The 22,771-nt window shown below is 46.7% G+C and overlaps 1 protein-coding gene across 2 annotated transcripts in view; it reads right to left on the bottom strand.

Annotated features, from left to right (window-relative positions):
• The window catches only part of ATP6V1H (ATPase H+ transporting V1 subunit H), a 79,311-nt gene extending 58,091 nt beyond the window's left edge, over positions 1–21,220 (bottom strand). For both annotated transcript variants that reach the window (XM_066578333.1, XM_066578334.1), the window contains exons 1-5: positions 21,088–21,220; positions 18,504–18,569; positions 16,775–16,894; positions 5,239–5,338; positions 297–386 (exon numbers count right to left, since the gene is read on the bottom strand). In XM_066578333.1, coding sequence (XP_066434430.1) covers positions 297–386; positions 5,239–5,338; positions 16,775–16,878 — 294 coding nt within the window. In that variant the 5' untranslated portion in view covers positions 16,879–16,894; positions 18,504–18,569; positions 21,088–21,220. The remainder of the gene's footprint in view (positions 1–296; positions 387–5,238; positions 5,339–16,774; positions 16,895–18,503; positions 18,570–21,087) is intronic.
• Between the last annotated feature and the right edge of the window lie 1,551 nt (positions 21,221–22,771).

Below are 22,771 nucleotides of genomic sequence, written 5' to 3'. Positions count from 1 at the left end.
AACAGGAACACACAATGTGAGCACATTTGGAGTTTCTTAGATTCTTTAAAGGGGTTTTCCCATTACTTTAAAACTGCTTCACAAGCACTCTGTACTTCCTGGTTGTAGATGACCAGGACATGTGACTATTGCAACCAATCACAGCAGTGACTTTTTACAGCCAGCGATTCGCTGCAGCAGTCACATGTCCAGGTCCGCAGAAAACAGGAAGTACGGAGCAATTTTAGGTAGTGAGAAAACCCCTTTAAAGAACCGGAAATGCACTTTAAATTATTTGCACTTATCAAATTATTTACCTGAAGCATATCATCAACCATAGTTAAGATGTACTGGACCGTTTGCTCTTTGGAGATGTGGGTCATCAGGTTGATAAAGGTTTTAGCACACTGAAAAAGATAACATAATATACTGTTACCATCCTCTAACAGATCAACGAATGCCAACTGAAAGAATAATATGTAAGTGAAGTCAGGAAGAGAAAAGTTAATAACTGTATACAGTGTAACAAATCACAATAAAAAGGTTAGGATAAAATAAAAACTACAAAGCAACAGCACCACCCGACCCTGCTGACATATACCGTGTGATCAACAGAAAGGAGCCACATAATAACCCTCTACTGTAATAGGCACGTTCTCCTCTTTCTGAAGATCAGTGTGCTTCCTGTGGGCTGACCCCCCCCCCCCCCCCAACATATTACAGAGGGGTGGCCTATGCCAAGTTTAGACCATCAGTGCTATTTTTTTGGAAAGCTCAGCAGCATTATAACCCATCAAGGAAAAATGGGAAAGCCTACACAGCACTGCACATATATATTTTATAATGCTGGTCATTAAAAGGTTATCCCCATCTCATAAAGTGATGGTATTTGTCTTGGATAAGTCATCACTTACTACGTTCTTAGGATCAGTGTGGGTCTCAGAGGTTGGACAGCCACCCATCATAAAGTGATGGCATATTCAAGAGATGTCATTACTTTGATGGGAATAAACCCTTTAATGACCAACTATTTTAAATATGGCTGGTCAGGTTTACCCTGCCTATACCGTTAGCATTCATTTACAGGTTTAGTGTTCCTTTGACTTCTATGATTAAAAACTAAACGGTCTATAAACTTGCCCCGCGGTTCGCCGATCTGCAGGATTTTCAGCTGGTGAACAACTGAGGAAGCAAGGCCAATAACCACAGGACCACGGTTGTGAGAAGGGGGGGAACGGACATTGCTGAGCTTCAGACACAGAAGAGTTCTTTAGAGATTTTCAGTCTTCATTGTAAAAGGAGGATGAAGAAACTCAAAAGGAGGGCAGGAAAGGAATTTAACAAACTTGTGTCATAGTCAATGTGATAACTAGAAAAAAGTGCACATCACCTAAAAATGACTTTTTTTTTTTTTTTTTTTGCTGAAAACTTAGCTCTATAAAGAGCTGGCCAGTAGGGATCATACTTCTAACTTGATGTCCACCGCTTGACAAAGGGGTTGTATTAAAGGGGTTGTCTCGCGCCGAAACTGTTTTTTTTTTTTTTTCAACAGCCCCCCCCGTTCGGCGCGAGACAACCCCGATGCAGGGGTTAAACAAGAACACCGGACAGCGCTTACCTGAATCCCCGTGCTCCGGTGACTTCTTACTTACCTGCTGAAGATGGCCGCCGGGATCTTCTCCCTCGGTGGACCGCAGGGCTTCTGTGCGGTCCATTGCCGATTCCAGCCTCCTGATTGGCTGGAATCGGCACGTGACGGGGCGGAGCTACACGGAGCCCCATTGAGAAAAGAAGAAGACCCGGACTGCGCAAGCGCGTCTAATTTGGCGATTAGACGCTGAAAATTAGACGGCTCCATGGAAACGAGGACGCTAGCAACGGAGCAGGTAAGTGAAAAATTTCTGATAACTTCTGTATGGCTCATAATTAATGCACAATGTACATTACAAAGTGCATTAATATGGCCATACAGAAGTGTATAGACCCACTTTGTTTCGCGGGACAACCCCTTTAAGTTAGAAAAACACAAGAGGATTTCTTACGGAAACAGCACCACTCCTGTATGTGAATTGTGTCTGGTACTGCAGCTCAGGCCTTTTCTAACAACTGAGCCTCAGCTCCATATCATATATAATCCATGGACAAGAGTAGTGTTGTTTCTGTAGAAAATCTTTGTTTTTCTAATATGACACAAACCCTTTTAAGTCAAGTCAGTCTCTCGTAACAGAGATAAGCCAGATAATGGAAAGTAGGGGTGAGTGTGGTCTCATGCTGCCCAAAGAAGTCTATGAAGAGAGGAGGGGGAAGGATGAAGTTGTTGTTAATCGTGAGCGATTTACTGCATTACAGCTACTGAAATCATATCCACACTGCTCAGTATTTCTGTTTACTGTCCTCTAAAATGCTGTTATTTATATGTGTGTGCTGCATAGACTTAGGGAATAGAATCTATTGTTTTCTCTATATGCAGTTTATAGAAAAAAAATATGAAAGGAGGCTCCTCCCACTAGCTCAGAGAGAACTGAGAATTAGATATACAACCTGCAGAGGGGAAACTGGTGGCAAATGCCATATACAAGTCCTCTAACGGCAAGAAGTAGCGTTTGTCCTCATGTACACGCAAACAACAACTTATTCTGAAAAGTCACGTACGTTTTAAGACAAGTCAAATTTAATCCAAGTTCCACTCTGGAGCCGCTTCACAGAACACATAGCAATGTCCTAATGAAATGCTAGAATGAATCATTTATTTAAGCTGAAATTGAAGTTATTGTATAGTAACTTCCGGGTAATTTCAGCTTCCTACTGCTTGCCCTGCAGATGCTTCAACAAAATGCAAACAGTTTCAGATTAATGTGTGCCAGCAGCCGCCATAAAAGACATCAGCTTGGCATCGTTTGCTGATACATTACTTTGGTAAGAGAAAGAAATCTCAGACACCCAGCAGCCACAGTGGTTTGTATGAAAATCCTCGTCTCCACGGAGTAATCAGATATGATACATCATAGAGCATTCTATTACAATATTCCTACCATTCTGTAAAATAGTCTTCAAAGCAAAACCAATGGAGGGGGTCTCTTTAGAATTGGGACAGACATGTGGGCTGCACGACTGCTGTTTGTTTTCCGTTATCGTCAACGCCATCAAGTGTGAACAAGGCGCTTACCCCCTATGGGAATACTGTAATAACATATACTGGCTTGTCAGAGTAAACTGTGACCAGCTTCAGATGTGTACATAGAAAGACTTGGCTAATAGCTCCCCATATCTCAGGATTAAGCTCTTCGTGCCTGTGTTTAAAACACAATATAGATCACCTTGCCCAACTAGGATTTAACCCGCTATTTAACCCTATGCGTTGCCTTTTCAGCATTACACCCCCTACTGGTTTAAATGGGGTTAAGCTGACATAACTATAGGATAGAAGAATGGTTTTCAGCATTACACCCCTACTGGTTCAACAGGGGTTAGGGTGACATACAAGAATTATTTTCAGAAATTCACAGAAATCTGGTGAATTGAGCAAGAGGTTCACGAAACGTGGCTTTCTGGGCGGAATGCTCAAAGAGGTCCATGTACATGTGGCTGGCAGGGCAAGACATGAATTGCTGAATACGGGGAGGGATGATGTGAAATCAGAAACTTTGAGATTTATTGCCATGTTTGAGGAAAAAACAAACGGTGCGGTGAGATCGATACTGAGATTGAAACTAGTAGCACTAGCATATTTTTATTATAGTATTGGGGGGTAAGTACCTTGTTCATACTTACTAGTAATTATTAGGAAATTATATAGTAACCAGTATTCCTGGTGGCGCAATGACAGCTCTGCTACATGCACGTCACACACAGCACTGCTACATGTACATCACATACAGCTCTGCTACATGCATGCTTAATAGAAGAGGGATGAAAAGCAGCACAGCAGAGTCTTGCACACACTGATCACCCCCTGGTCATGTGACCCCAGACTGCTCCCATACAGGTGACTGATCACATGATGGTGACATCATGACAAGTCCTGTAAGCATACGGCTACTGTAGGCATATTTGGGATTTCAGCTGCATTTAAGCAGCGCTGCTGATTAGAGCCACCTGATTGGCTCTAATCCTAAAGGGGGGGGGGGGTCTGTGCACAGCTGCTTAAGTGTAGTGTGTAGTGCACGGCTGCTTAAGTGTAGTGTGTAGTGCACGGCTGCTTAACTGTAGTGTGTAGTGCACGGCTGCTTAACTGTAGTGTGTAGTGCACGGCTGCTTAACTGTAGTGTGTAGTGCACGGCTGCTTAACTGTAGTGTGTAGTGCACGGCTGCTTAACTGTAGTGTGTAGTGCACGGCTGCTTTAGGCAATCCGCGTGCACGCAGTGTAGTCACGTGGTGCCAAAGAGCCAATCAGGTGGCTCTAATCAGCAGCGCTGCTTAAGTGCGGCTGAAATCCCAAATATGCCTACTGTAGAGGTTCATTAGTATTCCATCCCCAGCAAACGCCCTGTGGCCTCAGTTGCTATGGAATACTAACGAACACTTAGCCAGACAGACAGGACCTTTGATTATGTCACCATCATATGATCGGGGGCAGAGCATGTAACTTACTCACTTGGGATGAAAGACCTTTTATGAGGACACCATCATGTGATCAGGGACAGAGCATGTAACTCACACATGGACAGACAAGTGGTCGTTAGTAGTTTGATATGAACTTAGTGAGAGAGATGCTGCTCCACTGCAGTGGGCATCATTAAGGACACCTGTTAGGAGCAATTATGTAAATAAAATCACCAAATGTTACGTTTTAGTCCTATGTTAGGGCTTATTTAGATGGGCTTATATCTATTGGGTTTTCACACCTGGCCGATATACGCTGCTCTACTCTGCAAGGGGAGGAGGCGGGACTAGGCGGGAGCTAGTGCACTGAGCTCCCGCTTCCTCTCCGCCCCTCGACACTGTTTGCAATGGGAGGGGGCAGGGCAGAACTTAGCAAACAGTGGCGAGGGGCGAAGAGGGGGTGGAAGCACAGTGCACTAGCTCCCGTCCCTTCCCGCCTCCTCCCCTTGCAGCGAGGGGCAGCGTATATTGGCTGGGCGTGAAAACCCGACCGATATACACCCATCTGAATAAGCTCTTAGTCAGTGATTCAGACATAAGTAATATAATTTAATATAGTGGGACCTACTAATTAGATCTGGTTTTTAGTGAAGTGTGAACACTATCTGTCGACTCCCTATCCACATGGATAGTAAAGCAACACCATGTTATCCTACCTGATTGCCTTCATTGGTTAATATGGTTTTTTTCTCCTCCGAATTGGACTTTTCAAACCTCAGGATAAATTCACAGTCTTCTCCGGAAATCATCTGACCTCTGGAATTAAAGTACTTCAGTATAAGGGTTACTTAATAAATGTACATGTGAAATGTAATACTATATGCAGACCAATCCACCTGGTATCTGTTCAGGAGTAAGCCCTAAGAGTTACTCTACAGTTACTTCTAACAATCAAATACATGGCTTTTTATCAATTCTGAAAAATAGCCAATGGCGATTGTACTGAATCTTGCAACTTTATTAAGCACACATTCTCCATTGCAGTCTGTCAATATAGAAGATGTCACAATGCAGTGCGATAGGGTCAGTGGTTTGTACAGAATTACTATATTTAATATAATGGGTAAATGTGACCAGCACACAATGAGGTAATGGACCAATACTAGTTTAAAGGAGTAGTCTGATAAGGACAACCCTTATCCATATGCCCTATTAGGATACATGGAACCCTCCCTCTATGAAGTCCATCTGTCAGGCCCCTCTATAAGCAGTTCCTATTCTGGAAGGCTCAAGCTGTCCTAGTATTACTTCTACAGTTAGTCATGTCAATGGCCACCATATAAAACCACGTTTCTCTTCCAGCACTGCTGCAGGGATAACTCCTGGCTGGTAGCAGCTTCCGACAAAATCAGCAAGTTGCTGGGACCATGGCCAACAGCCGATCACCCTCGAGCTGGATTCTATACAGGGTTACCTCTGGTAAGACAACTCTTTCACTAGCGTATGTCCATCACAAAGTAAGCCCTAGGTTTCCTTAAAAGGACGACAAATCTTTTTTACTAAGGATCTATTGCAATGAGCGTCAGCGCTTCTGTACATAAAAATCTACCAAAAAAAATACAAAGGAACAAAATGTAACACTACAGTGAACAGAGCTTCAAGGAGTTGCACCAGAATCTACGCACCTATCTAGAAGTCTGAGCCTTGGGGGCTAATTACTGAAACCCCCATTAATCCTGAGAATGGGGGTCCCATTTCTCCCTCTCCTTCCTACTGCCTGTTCCATGCACCCTGTTTTCAGGATTGGTGGGGGTCCCTGCGGCGAGACTCCCATAATAAAAACTGAGATAAGAAGCCTATTCTGGTACAACCTCTTTAAACTTATTTCTTCGGGCCACCACAGATTTTTGTAATGAAAGCACTCCATGGAGAGCTCAACCCCATTTGGTTCAGAGATTGTAAAGAAACAATGGCACATTGCGTGTGTGAGGTCCTTCGGCAATGCGATAAACCTATAAATAATGAATGGGGGTGTATATACATAAATACTAACTCAATATCCCGAGGTAATAACTAAACATCAGCTACGGTGTACATGGCCCCCAATAGTCCCACAACATCTGCTGCTGAGGAAAGAAGGAGCAGGTATGATGGAATTAAACCAGACAATTCTTTCTTCCCTGGAAGGGAACCAGCTGCCAGACACGTTATTCCCCTCTCCCGAAGAAGTATGCATGTTTATGGGAGGACAGATCTGTGGGGCCGCCATCCAGTGTCTACGTATGCCTGGCTTTAACATGTTCTGGAGTCGTCAGTGACAGCCCAGAGGAGATGAAGACCTGCGCTTCTCACAAAAGGTGAAAAAAAAAAACTGCAGCATGATCCATCTTGGAGGAAAATACTGTATTAAAGTCAATTGGCCAGTATAAACATACAGTGAATACGTGCGATACAAGCGTATACACTGAAAATCAATGGTGCCTATTGAGTTTTGTTTTTACATGCATGAAAAATGCAACCCCCCCCCCCCCCAAAAAAAAAAAACAACCCGCATACACCCGTGTAAATGAACCCAAACAAAAAAAAGGACAGAACAGAGATGAGCTGCTACTATGTAAGAGTTAATAGAGGGAGCACATAAACTGCAAAGCCTAGTCAGAAGACATAGAAGAACAATGGGAAAGACCATTTTTTATAACGGACTACAATTTACTATTAACCCCCAACAGTCACATTCAGTTGGGAAAAGCCCATCTGGAAATATCACTTTTGTTGTAGATTTTGAATTTATGTCTCATATACGCGTATTTGGTGCAGAACTTAGTTGCCTTGAATACAATCTTAACCCGGTAATGACTAAACCCTTTACAGTCAGAATTTGTTCTTTTCACAAAAGTGGTGAAATTTAAGCCACTCAAAATAATTGAAAAGTAAAGTAATGATCCCAGTTGGGAAGATTGGCATGTAGAAGGAACCGGTACTGGTGTATCTTGACGCCACCGGAAGCTAGGGGCTGAGCTGGGTTTGTTGCAGTTAACACTCCCTGTCGAGACCCCAGCTTCTGATTGGCTGTGTGTACTGTGGTTCAGTGAAGCTCTTACTCAAGACCCCGCTGCTGCTGTGAAGAGGCCGTGGCAGCTGTAACTCAAGAGGCCGCCGCTGCAGCTGATTTCCCCAGGTGTCTGCTGCATTGTCGACTCCCGCACGGTCACCACTCTGATGGCGAGCCACTGGGGCAGCTGCTCCGCTCACCGTCGCACCAGCGTGGCAGCTGACCGCTGTGCTGGCAGGGCACACCACCACCACCACTAGCAGACAGCAGCAGCACCCAACGGAGCGCCCAAATGGTAAGTAAGCTGGAGGAATGGGACAGCACAGTGACAACTTGCCAATCGGGAGCTGGGGGCGTGACAGGGCCATCCCTCTAGCCAAGCCCTCTCACAGCCCTAGCTTCCGGTGGTGTAATGGTACACCAGTACCGAAGGAACCAGCAAGTTATTTCCCTTTTTGTGTTCCAGCAGTTATAACTTGGGTCATTTCGGGTAAATATAGAATAACTTTTTTTTGCTGTGGGGCAATGGGGAAAAAAAAAAGCAATTTCACCACAGTTTTTTTATTTATTTATTTTTGTGGCGATCACAGTGTGGTATAAATACAATGTTACCTTGGGTCATTTTCACACGGGGATTTAAAAAAAAAAAAAAAAAAAAAAAAAAAAAAGCAAAAAAGTCTTCTGCATTGCGAGATGCACAAATATGAACCACATTCGTTTGAATGGGGTCACATATATGAGCGATTTTTTCCTCCGTGACACCACAATGCAATGTGGGGATCAAATCACAGCATGTTCTATCCTGCAGGATTAAATGGTATCGAGGAGCAATGTACTTTTTCCCGCAGAACCAAAAGAGTTCCTACTGAATTGCAGGGGGGGGGGGGGGCTAAACCACCGAGCTGCTTTACAATAACTGTACCAGGAAATGTCTCTGGGACCACCAGTAGATTAGTAAAATCTGCCTATTTGCCACAAAAGTCTCTAAAAGTCAAAATGCTCATTCTTTACTGCAGAACTGTACGGTTTCTTGTCTGATCAGATTAAGCTATACAATTCATAGCCTACACATACTGGACCAGAAATTGATTGTTTCTGATTAGCCTCAGGCCACGCGCACACAGCAGGTTTAGATGAGAATTCTACCTTAGAGCCACGGCAAAACCCACGCAAATGCGCGCTCCATTTCTCTTAATGAGAATCACTTTTTTTTTTCTGTTCTCAAATATACTTTGCGGGAAGAAAAGTAGTGCTGTCACTTCTGGATGCAGATCCCACATGTGGATCTACCCTATTTAATTGGGCTAAATATGCACGCAGATCATTGGCTGCTACTAAACACAAATGTGTTGCAGAAATTGGCTTTAAACATGCAGATGTCTGCAGCGGCTCTCATGGAGATCCATGTCGGTTTTCCTGTTGTGGCTTTCAATAGTGTAAAAATAGCCTTAAAGGGGTTCTTCCATGTAAGACATTGGTGGTATATACAATCGCCAGGATGGGTCATCAACAACCATTTGTGACCCCAGCCAACTGTTAGAACTAACTAGTCATAGCTGGGTAATTCTGGCCCAACTGCATAGTCCAATCTTATAAGACAAAATATCCCCCCAACACAACAAATGTCCTGATTTATTATGCAATAAGAGCTTCTTAGGAAAGGGAAAAACATGACGACAGTCTGCAAATGTTTCAATTTACGGTTTTTAACTGAAAAAAATAACTTTATTTAGACATGTTAATATGTCATGCGGTACAAGTTCAAAATATGTAGATAGACCATAGAACTGAATAAATCTTATAAAGAATGTCTCACGACTATAGGCCGGCTTCACACGAGCGTGACGGGCTCCGCTGCGGAATATTCCGCAGTGAAGCCCGTCACGGCGCCCCCCAGAGACCCCATACTTACCAGCGGAAGATAGCGTGAAGACGCTTCCCCGCCCACCGCCGTCGCGTCATGTGACACGCCCACCGCGTCACGCGACGCGGCGGCCGCGTCATATGACGCGGCGGCAGTAGGCGGGGAAGCGTTTTCACGCTATCTTCCGCTGTGTTACAGCGGGAGATAGCGTGAACGGACGGCTTCCATTGACTACAATGGAAGCCGTCAGCGCGTACACCCGCGGCAAATAGAGCATGCCGCGGGTGAGGATGGGAGATTTCACGGTGCGAAATTCCGCGGTGGAATTCCGCACCATGAGCATTGAGCTATTAGGTTCAATAGAACCTAATAGCAGGGGGCAACGCAGCGGATTTTTGCCGCGAATTTACGCGGCGTAAATCCGTTCGTGGGAAGGAGGCCATAAAAGCGATAAAACATACATAATAAAATATCCAATGAACAAGTCAATATTTTGGCCATTGAAAAACTAGTATAAGAGGAAGGCTAAAGTAAGCGGTGTAATGTACTGTACTCTCACAACCCATCATAAAATGGGGGAGTATCCGTCTGCCATGCAATACCAATAAGGCGGCAGTAAGGACAAGTTCCTGTGTCCTAAATCTAATATTAGTAATGTAGTCTTGTCTGGGGAATCCCCATAAAAACCTGCAGTATTCAGCTTTACGTCATAGAATCCTAGAATGGTAGAGTTGGAAGGGACCTCCAGGGTCATCGGGTCCAACCCCCTGCTCAGTGCAGGATTCACTAAATCATCCCAGACAAATGTCTGTCCAGCCTTTGTTTGAACACTTCCATTGAAGGAGAACTCACCACCTCCTGTGGTAACCTGTTCCACTCATTGATCCCCCTCACTGTCAGAAAGTTTTTTTTAATATCTAATCTGTGTCTCCCACCTTTCAGTTTCATCCCATTGCTTCTAGTCTTTCCTTGTGCAGATGAGAATAGGGCTGATCCCTCTACACTGTGACAGCCCTTCAGATATTTGTAGACAGCTATTAAGTCTTCTCTCAGCCTTCTTTTTTGCAAGCTAAACATTCCCAGATCCTTTAGGCCTCATGTCCACGGGGAAAATCAGATCCGCTGCAGATTCTCCATGTAGAATCTGCAGCGGGTCCCTCCTGCCCCGCGGACATGAGCGCCGAAAATAAGAATTTAAAAGTATTTACCATCCGGCGCGGGCGGAGAAGATCAGCTGTTCCTCACGGCCGGATCTTCATTTTCGGCCGGCGGATGAATTCCTGACGCCGGCGGCACGTCGCCGGCACGTTGCCGACGTGCCGCGCGCATGCGCCGGGCACATCCGCCGAGCCGAAGCAAGGAAGATGCGGCCGTGAGGAACAGCTGACCTTCCCCGCCCGCGCCGGATGGTAAATACTTTAAATTCCTATTTTAGGTCTCCCGCGGATCCGGACGGCTTCCATAGGCTTCAATAGAAGCCCGCGGGAGCCGTCCCCGCGGGAGACCCGCACGAAAATGGAGCATGGTCCGGATTTTTCCATGCTCCATTTTTTTTTAAATCCCTTTTATTGACGATCCGCGGGTATTTATCTACCCGCGGGTGGTCAATGCATCCCTATGGGATGCGGATCCGCATGCGGGAGATCCGCTGCGGATCCTAAATCCTATTTTGCCCGTGGACATGAGCCCTTAGGCCTCATGTCCACGGGGAAAATCAGATCCGCTGCAGATTCTCCATGGAGAATCCACAGCGGGTCCCTCCTGCCCCGCGGACATGAGCGCCGAAAATAAGAATTTAAAAGTATTTACCATCCGGCGCGGGCGGAGAACATCAGCTGTTCCTCACGGCCGGATCTTCATTTTCGGCCGGCGGATGAATTCCTGACGCCGGCGGCACGTCGCCGGCACGTCGCCGACGTGCCGCGCGCATGCGCCGGGCACATCCGCCGAGCCGAAGCAAGGAAGATGCGGCCGTGAGGAACAGCTGACCTTCCCCGCCCGCGCCGGATTGTAAATACTTTAAATTCCTATTTTAGGTCTCCCGCGGATCCGGACGGCTTCCATAGGCTTCAATAGAAGCCCGCGGGAGCCGTCCCCGCGGGAGACCCGCACGAAAATGGAGCATGGTCCGGATTTTTCCATGCTCCATTTTTTTTTAAATCCCTTTTATTGACGATCCGCGGGTATTTATCTACCCGCGGGTGGTCAATGCATCCCTATGGGATGCGGATCCGCATGCAGGAAATCCGCTGCGGATCCTAAATCCTATTTTGCCCGTGGACATGAGCCCTTAACCGTTCTCCATAGGACATGATTTGCAGACTGCTCACCATCCTGGTAACTCTTCTCTGAACTTGCTACAGTTTGTCTATGTCTTTTTTAAAGTGGGGTGCCAGAACTGGACACAGTATTCTAGATGAGGTCTGACTAGGGAAGAGTAGAGGGGGATAATCATGTAAGGGAAGTAAATCTAGGCCGGCCAAATAGTGCAGGAGCAGCAAATTTGGTAACTCAAATTCCCCCTTTAGTTCCAGAAGGAGTTATTAACTGTCCCATATACTGCAACAGCCCTAACCCAAGGTCTGGGATATTAAGGAATGTGATGTTGTACCATAAAGGAGTACAGGGATGGAACAGGGGGCTGCTATAATGATCAGGAGCCCTGGTCCACACCTGCCTAGCCTGCGGCAGGATACAGTTTTGTCTTCTAGGGATATCAGACACCGGACTGTTGATCAAGACAGGATATCTGGTGTTCGCTAACAAGGGAGGTAATCTGTCACCAGGGCCTGTACTTTTAGACGCCCCAAACCACCGCAGTGCACAACATGCACCAGCTGAGCCGAAAGATGAAATTATTTTTCTTGCTGAAATTTAAGTCTGGTCACCGAGGCTCAGAAGCCCCGGGTGATGAAAGGGATCTGACTAGGGCTCATTCACAGGTTGCACATTGGTATGGTAGGGAGCATCGTGTACTGGGTACATAGATCTCCATTCAGATGAATGCAAAAGAAGAAACAAATCTTGCAATGCGATAGGGCCCATTTACACGTAACGACTGTCACTCAAACGAACGAAAATGTGCAATAACCGTTGTATCTAAATGGGAAGCCATCGTGCACTTTTCGCTCAGTTTCAGCCGGTTCGCTCACTTCTCGTTACGTCTAAATGCTCTCCGCTCAGTGCTGCACATAGGAATGTGAGCAGTTAGCGATTCCTAGGGATGATCTGCGAGTAGCGATGACATACATGAGCTATAACATGGCGCAGGCGTGTGTTATGTACATGAGTATAAAGTACTATGCATTAGCACCATTCTACCGCCATCTCATTTGTGGCACGGGTCTGGTAAAACAAACATTTTCCCAGCCCCCCCACTCCATTACCAGACGCATGTAATCTAGTCTAGATAAAGTATGATAAAGTCTTAAACTTATCAATCATAAGAAAATGTTAATATTTTCCTTACCTTTTGCAAACAATACCCTGAACCCCTAGAAACACAATAATGGTGGCAAAGATGCACAACACAAGAGCTTGCTTTACACCATGCTGCAAGAGATCACAGTTTAGGGCCGGTTCACACTGCTGTCATATCCCATTTGGCTGCCCTAGGAGCTGCAGAATGGGAAAACCGGGTCAGATCTGGCATTTACCAGACCCACCGTAGCGTGTTACATGACCAGGGTATGTCCATGTCAGGACTCTGTTACTCATGTGCTGCCTTCTGTAGTAGTGACTATATAGCAGTTTGCCCATGCACAGACCCCGTGTTGTAAGCACATGCACAACCAGGCCATAAGCAAGTGCTTGTAACAGAACATCTGTGCTAAGTGCAGCTACCGTGTTTCCGTGGAAATAGGTCACTGTCTTACATTAATTTTGGCCCCAAAAGAGGCACAGTGTCTTATTTTCTGGGGATGTCTTATACTCACCTAGCCGCCTGCATCTTAGTCACTCGCGCTGGGCTGCGGCGTTGCAGCAGGCTGCTGTGTCCTCTGCGCTGACAGAGGATTCTCTTCTTGGTAACGGGGCTTTGAATACCCCGCCTCAGGCAAGCGAGCGCTATGATTGGTTTGAGCGCCAGCCAATCAGAGCCGGCGCTCGATGAACCAATCAAGCCATTCAGTGATGCAATTTACTGAATGGCTGTGAATGATCAAGTGCCCCCCATCCCGAAAATCAGTGTAGGGCTTATTATCGGGGTAGGTCTTATTTTCAGGGAAGCACAGTAGTTCAGTATGTCCTGGATCGCCCTCACTCGCCAGATAATCGGGCCGTGTAGAGGCACCTATGAGTATGTAAAAAGACACTAAGCATTCACTAGTCACATAGGCCAGTGTTACACATAGCGCATTTATGCACGTATTTGCGCAATGGGCATTGCATATGTGCGTGGTTTAGTGTACTTTTGGCGCGTGTGCAAAATACGCTTCTATGAACAAACCCATTGAAATCAATAGGTTCTGTTCACTGCGCATCGCACATGCAGTTTTATTATGCGTAATACACTGCCCAAATACGTTTGTGTGAACCCGGCCCTACTCTCTGCGCAGCACATGCCCTGCCACTTGCATCCTGTAGTTTTTCCATAACTGATCGGCTCTAATGCAATGTAGAAGCTCAGCAGAAGAATCGTGAACACATTTCAGGACCACGAGAAGATCTAGAACACAATGTACTGCAAAACCTTTATGGGAATTACGTCTCTAGAAAAATCTGTAAAGTGCGGTCCAAAACCGGCCATACCCCTTAGAAGTGACCTGCCACCAACATAATGGGGGCAAGTTGGAAGGCTGGGCTCACGCGGGTGTACGATTACCTTGTACTATGCATGTGCTGTACGTCCGTGTAATATAGAGTAATTAACAGGTAATCAATTACATTGCTTTTCGCATTTCTGCTCACATTAGCGTGTCAGAATTGCGCAATACGAGAATGCAAAAAAAAAAGAAGAACACAGCATGTTCTATTTTGCTGCATACTGACGCGCCATACACCTGTGGGCAGTGTGTAAATGCACCTTTACGAAACAGCGCAGGGAATATAAATAAAAGAAAAGGTGGACTGCGCATGACAGCGCGCGAGAGGTGCGCTGCACAATTTCGCTGCCATACACAGCAGTTTTACGCTGATGGCCGTGTGAGCCTGGCCTAAGGGTCATTTACACAGGACGTCACCCGGCGGACACTGACTGTTGGCTCGTGTAGTGGAAGAAAGATTTACACTTACTTCTCCCTTCTCCTCCGGGTTATTTGCTGTGACCAACAGCTGACAACCCGTCCTGCTTCTGATTGATTGCAGAAGGCTTTAATCCCCGCCATAATTTTACATACGGCTGGGCTTTAAGCCCAAGACCAGGCGCTGTAAATTTACAGTGCTTGGTCCTTAATGGGTTAAATAGTGAAATTACAAATAGATTATAAGAAATGCACCCAGACCTGTGTAAACACTTGGAGTATATGTTCAAACAGAGCGGAAATGCTGCAGATTTGTCTAACTGTAAAGCCTTTGTACTTCATATACCCAATATTATTTCTTTGCTTAGGTCCTATTTTTTTTATTCATTTTTCTGTATCTCTAACTGATGCACTACATGATGCACTACATGTACTGTGTGGCCTGACACCCTGTCTATATGTGTTTCTTATGTGCAAGTATGGTACTGGGCAGCCGCCCCCTCCAATTAGGGAGGATGTATGAGTGGTTGTCATCAGTTACCTGCACCTGAGCTCCTCCAATAGCAGTTTGGCTGTCGGCATGCTGAGGAATGTGGTGCATTTCCTGCACCCCCTAGCTTACACAATAGTAAGTACTTGGCCTTTTTTTGTGTTTTTTGTATACTCAATATTAGGCTACATTTACACGTAACATGTGGATTTCGCTGCCTCCTTTGAAGAGGTGAAATCCACGCTGAAAACCCACAGCATAAATTGTTATGCCACAGATTTAAGATACATGTCATTTCTTGATGCGGAAAACACATAGAAACGTGATTTTCCACATTGAAATTCTGCATGCGTATTTTGCCCATTGACAGGGCAAATACTGTACGAGGATCTGTGCGAAAACGTGTCAAAAAGACGCGGCTTTTACAGGTGGAAGTCACGTGGAATTTTTCCACAGTGAATTCTGCCGTGTGTCAACGCACCCATAGACCTCCTGCTCATAGGCGGATATTTGCTGCCAAGTCCACAGCGGGCATCTGTACCACCCATAGCATGCTTTGGGAAATAAATAGAGATGAGCGAGTATACTCGGTAAAGGCAATTGCTTGAGCGAGCATTGCCTTTAGCGAGTACCAGCCCACTCGAGATGAAACGTTCGGGTGCCGGCAGCGGGCAGGGAGCTGCGGGGGAGAGCGGAGCGGAACGGAGGGGAGATCTCTCCCTCCCTCTCCCTCCTGCTGACAGCCGCTACTCACCACTCCCCCGCGCCGGCACCCGAACGTTTCATCTCGAGCGGGCAGGTACTCGCTAAAGGCAATGCTCGCTCGAGCAATTGCCTTTACCGAGTATACTCGCTCATCTCTAGAAATAAATTCTTCCTGCACACTGACGAAAACCAATTGCAGTTTCCGCAAGCAGAGGAAGAAAAAAAAAAAAAAAAAAAAGAAAATTGCATCGTACTGCATTTTGTTCGTGGATTCCACGCGGACGGCTTCCATTGAAGTCAATGGAAGATGTCCGATCCGCAGCCCTTCCACAATTAGCATAGCAGCAAGGTAGCGGATTCCGGGTTATCTCTAGGCAATGATGTGGGAAAAGCAGGAGTTTTAAAGTAAAAGATCTGTACAGCGCATGTCCGACAGCTCGCCGTGTGGACTATCCGCAGTACAGATGAAAGCGACAGCAAGCAGGCACGCGTGGACGCCGCTGCTCACAGTGCAGGAAGCCTTAGTGTGGAGTTTTTTTCCATGGCAAGGGAATGAAACACTAAAAGCCTTGTCCCCTTTGCTGCGACTATAAATGCTGCGCATTGGCAGCAAGTCCAGGGTGGGTGAACATGGCCTTACAATATGGCTTCTATATTGCAGCATTTCACGGCTACCATCTCCATGACACATCCAAAAATCAGCAACTGTATTAGCTGTACGTTGTAATGTTACCGTATATGCATGGAAAGAGAAAAAAACATGGTACATTGGGTACATACATTAACAGTACATGCCAAAATCTTGCCAGAAGCTGTTCCACAATCTTTAGGGTATATTTAGATTACCAGATTTTGTGGCATTTTTCCACGTGCAAAAATCATAGAAAAAAACACCACAAGTGGCCAAAAGAATTTTACAAACCACAGAAGACGATGGAAACTACCCAAGCGGTGTACTTACTGTAGATATGACTGCCAGTTCACCTTGTTGGCGCGAACCTCAGCAGCTTTGGCTGCGATAATGTTGGTTGGAACAGCGGCATCAACGGCGCCTCGGATGTCCATCTCTACGATTCGGATCCTAAAGACAAAGAACATGTGGAATGTCCACTCTAGCATTACTTTGCTGAGAAACCTCTAACTACATGTAGCCTAAAGCACCATCTCTATCCATATCCAAGCAGGTCGTGCCGGACCCTCGTCTCTTTTTTAGACCACCTTAACTGTATTATTTAGCAGTCTGGCTGTCTGCATGCTGATGGCTGTGGTGCTCCTACCGGCCCTCTTGTATTGGTAGATTGGTAATATATGGCCGTTATTTCCTGTATGTTCATTTTTTGTGACTTTTTTAAATATTAGAGTAGGGACTCACAAGAGAATGAGGACAAAAATATTAACCAATATCTTGTAAGTGTGTGTATTTATCAGTAACCTGCAGTGCAGTTTTGAACGCTGGGGGAGCCCAGGGTGCCAGTGTGGCTCACCTATGAGGTGCAGGGCAGCCGCTGGACTGAAATATGGAGTTTTTAATAGGCTTTGTGCTAGCATAGTGCTCCACATGCATCACTTGGCCTGACACCCTGTATATGCTTTATCTATGTACAAGTATAGTACTAAGCAGCCGCCCCCTCAGTATAAGACCTCATGTCCACGGGCACGCACGGATTGCGCTCACATTCACGGCTGGTGACCCTGCTTACCTGTCCGTGTCTTCTTACGTCTGTACTACAGATGCGCGCAGAAGACACACATGCGCAGTACAGTTTTGTTTTTTTAAACCCCTGCTTTCCTGCGGAATCCGCAGCCCGTCTGCAATGTCAATTGTGGACAGGTCGCAGATCGAACGGCTTCCATCGACTTCAACGGAAACTGTCTGTGCGGGAATCACAGTGAAATGGAACATGCTGTGATTTTTCATCCTTGAGTGGAAACCGCAGTTGGTTTCTGCTTGTGTACATGAAAAGTCATTTTCCATAGCATTCTATGAAAGGTTACTTCTGCGCAATCCAGAACAGAACGCCCACTCCGGATTCCGCAGTATAAATCTGCCCGTGGACATGAGGCCTAAGGAGGATGTGGGAGTGGTTGTTCATCAGTATTACACCTGGCATTGGCTCCTCCATATGGCCGTCTGCATGCTGAGGCTTGTGGTGCCTCTACCTGCCCTCTTGTATCAGTACATTGGGAAGTAGATGGCCGCTTTCTGTGATTGTGTTTTCCTGCATATTCCCTTTTTCAGTGATTGTAATGGTATTATCGCTTGAGGGAAGGGAGCGGTACGCAACATTATGAGAACTACTTTACTTGTTTTCAGGTCTCCCTCTTTTTGCTGTTTTATTTTTTGCCCAGCAACAGACTGATTGAAAAGCCCACATAAATGCAGTGGAGCGGGCGTCACGAGGTGCGCTGACTGCGTCCACAGGTAAGTCACACGTATTAAAGTGCATTTGTGTGCCCCGTAGATGCCCTCAAGTGTTTCTACCCTCCCGCCTCCACCGGACATATAATATATACCAGCCCATTACCCACACAGAGCAGCACATTGTTGTAATCAGAGACTAGTGGAGTTGCCATAACGTCCCTCCTGCCCTGTGATGGCACAACAAGACCCGTGTATTGTGTAAACACCCATCAGGAGGGAGTGCCATGTTGTCTGACCCGTGCTGGTTCTCTCCGGCCCCCGGCCTTACCTGTAGCAGGTGAGAAGCACAAGACTCTGGACTGTGGCAGGCAACGCTGGCAGGAAGAAATGTGTCCTAGGAGAGAAAGAAGAGCAGCATTGTACTACGGGGTTAACGAGCCATAGGATCTCGTGATCACACCAGTCACATTGCAGGAGGGGGTGCGGGGGGGGGGGGACCCTTCACAGCTTCTTCTGCCCAAAACCAATGTTCCCAAGTTGCCTCAACTTATCAGTCATACAGAAGGCTCTAACCGGCACATGGCAAGTAAAGCAGAACTAATAATATGCCGTGTGAATAACTAGGCCATTTACCATTCTGGATCCTGGGAAAGCTGGGTGACAACCATCTGCAGACATGGACCGATATACAAGTTATACTGCTTGTCGCCCAGCTTTCCCAAAGACATCCATTTGTAATTGCAGGACTGAAGACGGTGCAGAATCTCGGCTTCACACGAGCGCGCGACGCACAAATATCAACCCCATTCTTGATGCTTCCCCACATTTCCTGCTGGAAACCAATCACAGCATGTTCCATCTTGTGTGCGCCCTCACATCGCACCACGTGCCGGGCGCACGCAATGCCAGATCTCCCATTGAAAACAATAGAAGAAACTCCGCGATCATCCGCCGCCACGGGGACTCCCTTCATCCCCGAAGCGATGCAAGGCTGTTGTCACATGAAAACACTTTGTATCCTCGGTTCTTTTACATGAACGATGACCGCTATTCACGGCCCCATATCTCGCTCACCTGTGTGAAGTTAGCCTACGGCTGTAAGCACAAAACGTGTGAGAATACGAGCGCCATTCTTTTGCATGGCGTCATACATGTGCGATGTTTTGACTCACCACGATGCTGTGTGGCATTAAATAAAAAAGTCACTGCATGTCCTATTTATTTGTGCTCCTCAGAACGCATCGCCCACTATTTGCAACGGACCTTAAAAGACATGGCATGGCGCCCGTATGCCATGTGATGCAATGCGAGTGCGACACATCCCATCTAAATCAATAGGAACCACTTGCAGTCCTCTGTGGCGCACGAAAAGTGATGCCAGGCATTTTTGCATCCACGGGTATAACTCTCGTTGACCAGAGTGTTATCGCGCTCGCCTGTGTGGATGCAGCCTAACTTCTTCCGTTTCCCATATGCAAGCTAGAGGATGATATGCAAGCACTGCCTGCGGCCATAACGTAGAGCGCCCCCTACTGACACAGACGTCTGAGCTACAAGGGGAGCGCTGGCAGAAATATGGCGTTGCAAGGTAAAGGAAGCATTAGTCACAAAAGTCACCACCCATCAGAGGGGTATTCCCATCCTATAGAGAGTGATGTAATATCCCCAGGAGATGGGACTGAGCTGTCATACCACGTACAACCACTACAGAATGTACAGCGCTGTGCAGCTGACCGAGGGGGGCCCAGATAACCGGACACGGATGACCTACCCCAAGCACAGTGTAATGGCCCTTTAACCTGGAGCGATTACTCCTCGGACTGAGCGAATGAGGACAGACAAGTTTACACGCTCAGATAACAGTTTCCAGATTTCCGCCATCGCTCATCCATTTCTACAGGGAGTTTAAGAACAGAAAGCTCTACGTTTGTTTCTGTTCTGTTTAAAAAACTGAAACCTGAGAAACCGCGTCGTCTGCGCCGGCACTCTGTTTAAAAAAGATGGAAACCAAAAGCTTTCCGTTTAGTTTTTTTTTAAATTCAGTTTGTTTCCATTCCGGTCGGATTCCAGTTTTTAAACGGAGCGCCGCAGACTGCGCTATTTCTTCTCTTTAAAGATCTGAAACCGCTGCGTGCTCTCATTGATTTCAATGGGGCCTCGCAGACCTGCGCTCGATTGCAGCGTTTTACAACACCAAGATTTTTGAGCGCTGTCTGCTCTATCTTCCCGCGTTTAGCGCTCCTCATCACCCATCACAAGGATAGGGGGCGCTAAATCCCGTTGGCAAAAGGTAGGAACATGTAGCCGAACGTTAAGGTTAAATCGCAGCGGTTTGCCGGCGGTGTGTGTGAGCGCGGCCCAACAGAATGGAAAGAAATGGAAAGCTGTTTTTAAACAGAGCTGATAAAAAGGATCCAGTTAATTGCGGTTTAATTGCGTCACACTGCTCCGAAAAAAACGGAACAAAGAGGCGGAAAGTCTGAATGCGGATTAAATGCTGCAGTGCAATAGATGGGAGTATTGCTCCCTATTTATCACAGACCCCTGCGCTGGCAGTAGACGTGGGAGTCCGGACCACCTCCGTGCGCAGAATCGGTTCGGACCACCTCCCCCACCACCTTCTCCGTGCGCAGGATCGGTTCGGACCACCACCTATGAGGCCAGATGGGCTTTAACACTAAGGACACAGCGGCAGTGTAGAGGCAGGATCCACTAGATCCCAGCCCAGGATCCCTCCACCAGTAGGGTCATCAGCAGCTACAAGGAATCTCCAGTTATATAAGACACCAGGGAGAGAACCGATCCGGCTCTGCTACATGCACTGGGACACAGAGGAGGCCGCACCGCCGCCATTACTGCCTCCCTCCCCGACACAGCACCCAGCAACGGGCACACACGGCCCCAACACTCACCTCACACACAGCCGGTACCGGAGCGGACACGGTGGGATCTCTCGGCTCCTGTGACCTCCCCGCAGGACACCGCAGCCGACAACTACAGCTCAGTCATGTGACGAGGACGGGTCAGGTGACTCCATGCCGGAAGTCGCCGCGCAGGGGTCACGTGATGCTGCGGGGCGGGGCCTACAGGACTGTTATGTACACAGCGGCCGGCACTATATACACAGCGCTATACACTCCTCTCTACCCTCTCAGGGTCATTTAGCTTTTTACAGTAAACAAAAGAAGGAAAACATTACGGAGGTGAACTGAAGACTTCCCTTTTTCTTTGCATTTTTATTGAAACCCCGTGTGGAAAAAAACCCATCTGTTTTTTTCCTGTTTCATTTCAATTTCCTTTCAAAAAAGGAAACAGAGAGATGGAAACCCGGAATTGACCATAACACAGGTGTGAAAGCTGCCTAACATCTAGAAGGAGCTGGTGGGATTTCATGGTAGGCAATATACAGCATCAGACCCAGAATAAAGGATAGCGGATCGCAATGAATAGAAAGAAAAGAAAGAAAAAAATATATCTCAGCGCTCAAGGATAAGGGTACCAGTTGATGAAAAGTGTAACAAATGGTATGGTAATAGACTTACAACGATTGTAGATAAATACGTGGAACCGATTGCTATTGCCGAAGGATTTTGTTTTATATATCTGCTGGGATTGGAGGCGTCTGGGCACGGACGCCTCCGTAAAGTAAGTCTATTACCATACCATTTGCTACACTTTTCATCAACTGGTACCCTTATCCTTGAGCGCTGAGATATATTTTTTTCTTTCTTTTCTTTACATTTTCTCCACCATTTATATGTCTGGAGCTTTCTCAAGCCGCTCTGCAGCATCATCATTACCTGCATGAATTTGGGTACACATCATCTTCACATCAGGATCTACATTCTTTTTCATTACTGCATCACTCCCTTTGATACAGTACTACCTATGGTCATCTGAACAGTGAGCGCCACCTACTTAATAATATTGCATTAGATCGCAATGAATACAAGTCTAATTTTTAGTACTGCTGTCAGTCAGAACTGCCCACCATGAGCTTCTCTACACTCTCAAGTAGAGGCGTCAGCCAGAAGTGCCCACCATGAGCTCCTCTACGCTCTCAAGTAGGGGTGTCAGTCAGAACTGCCCATCATGAGCTCCTCTACGCTCTCAAGTAGGGGTGTCAGTCAGAACTGCCCATCATGAGCTCCTCTACGCTCTCAAGTAGGGGTGTCAGTCAGAACTGCCCATCATGAGCTCCTCTACGCTCTCAAGTAGGGGTGTCAGCCAAAAGTGCCCACCATGAGCTCCTCTACGCTCTCAAGTAGGGGTGTCAGCCAGAACTGCCCACCATGAGCTCCTCTAAGCTCTCAAGTAGAGGTGTCAGCCAGAACTGCCCACCATGAGCTTCTCTACGCTCTCAAGTAGAGGCGTCAGCCAGAAGTGCCCACCATGAGCTCCTCTAGGCTCTCAAGTAGAGGCGTCAGCCAGAAGTGCCCACCATGAGCTCCTCTAGGCTCTCAAGTAGAGGCGTCAGCCAGAAGTGCCCACCATGAGCTCCTCTACGCTCTCAAGTAGAGGTGTCAGCCAGAACTGCCCACCATAAACTCCTCTAAGCTCTCAAGTAGAGGTTTCAGCCAGAAGTGCCCACCATAA

This window comes from Eleutherodactylus coqui, chromosome 9 (assembly GCF_035609145.1).
Source record: "Eleutherodactylus coqui strain aEleCoq1 chromosome 9, aEleCoq1.hap1, whole genome shotgun sequence".
Classification (NCBI taxonomy): Eukaryota; Metazoa; Chordata; class Amphibia; order Anura; family Eleutherodactylidae; genus Eleutherodactylus; species Eleutherodactylus coqui.
The sequence above is the reverse complement of the archived record's forward strand: the minus strand, read 5'-3'. Positions and strand labels throughout refer to the sequence as shown.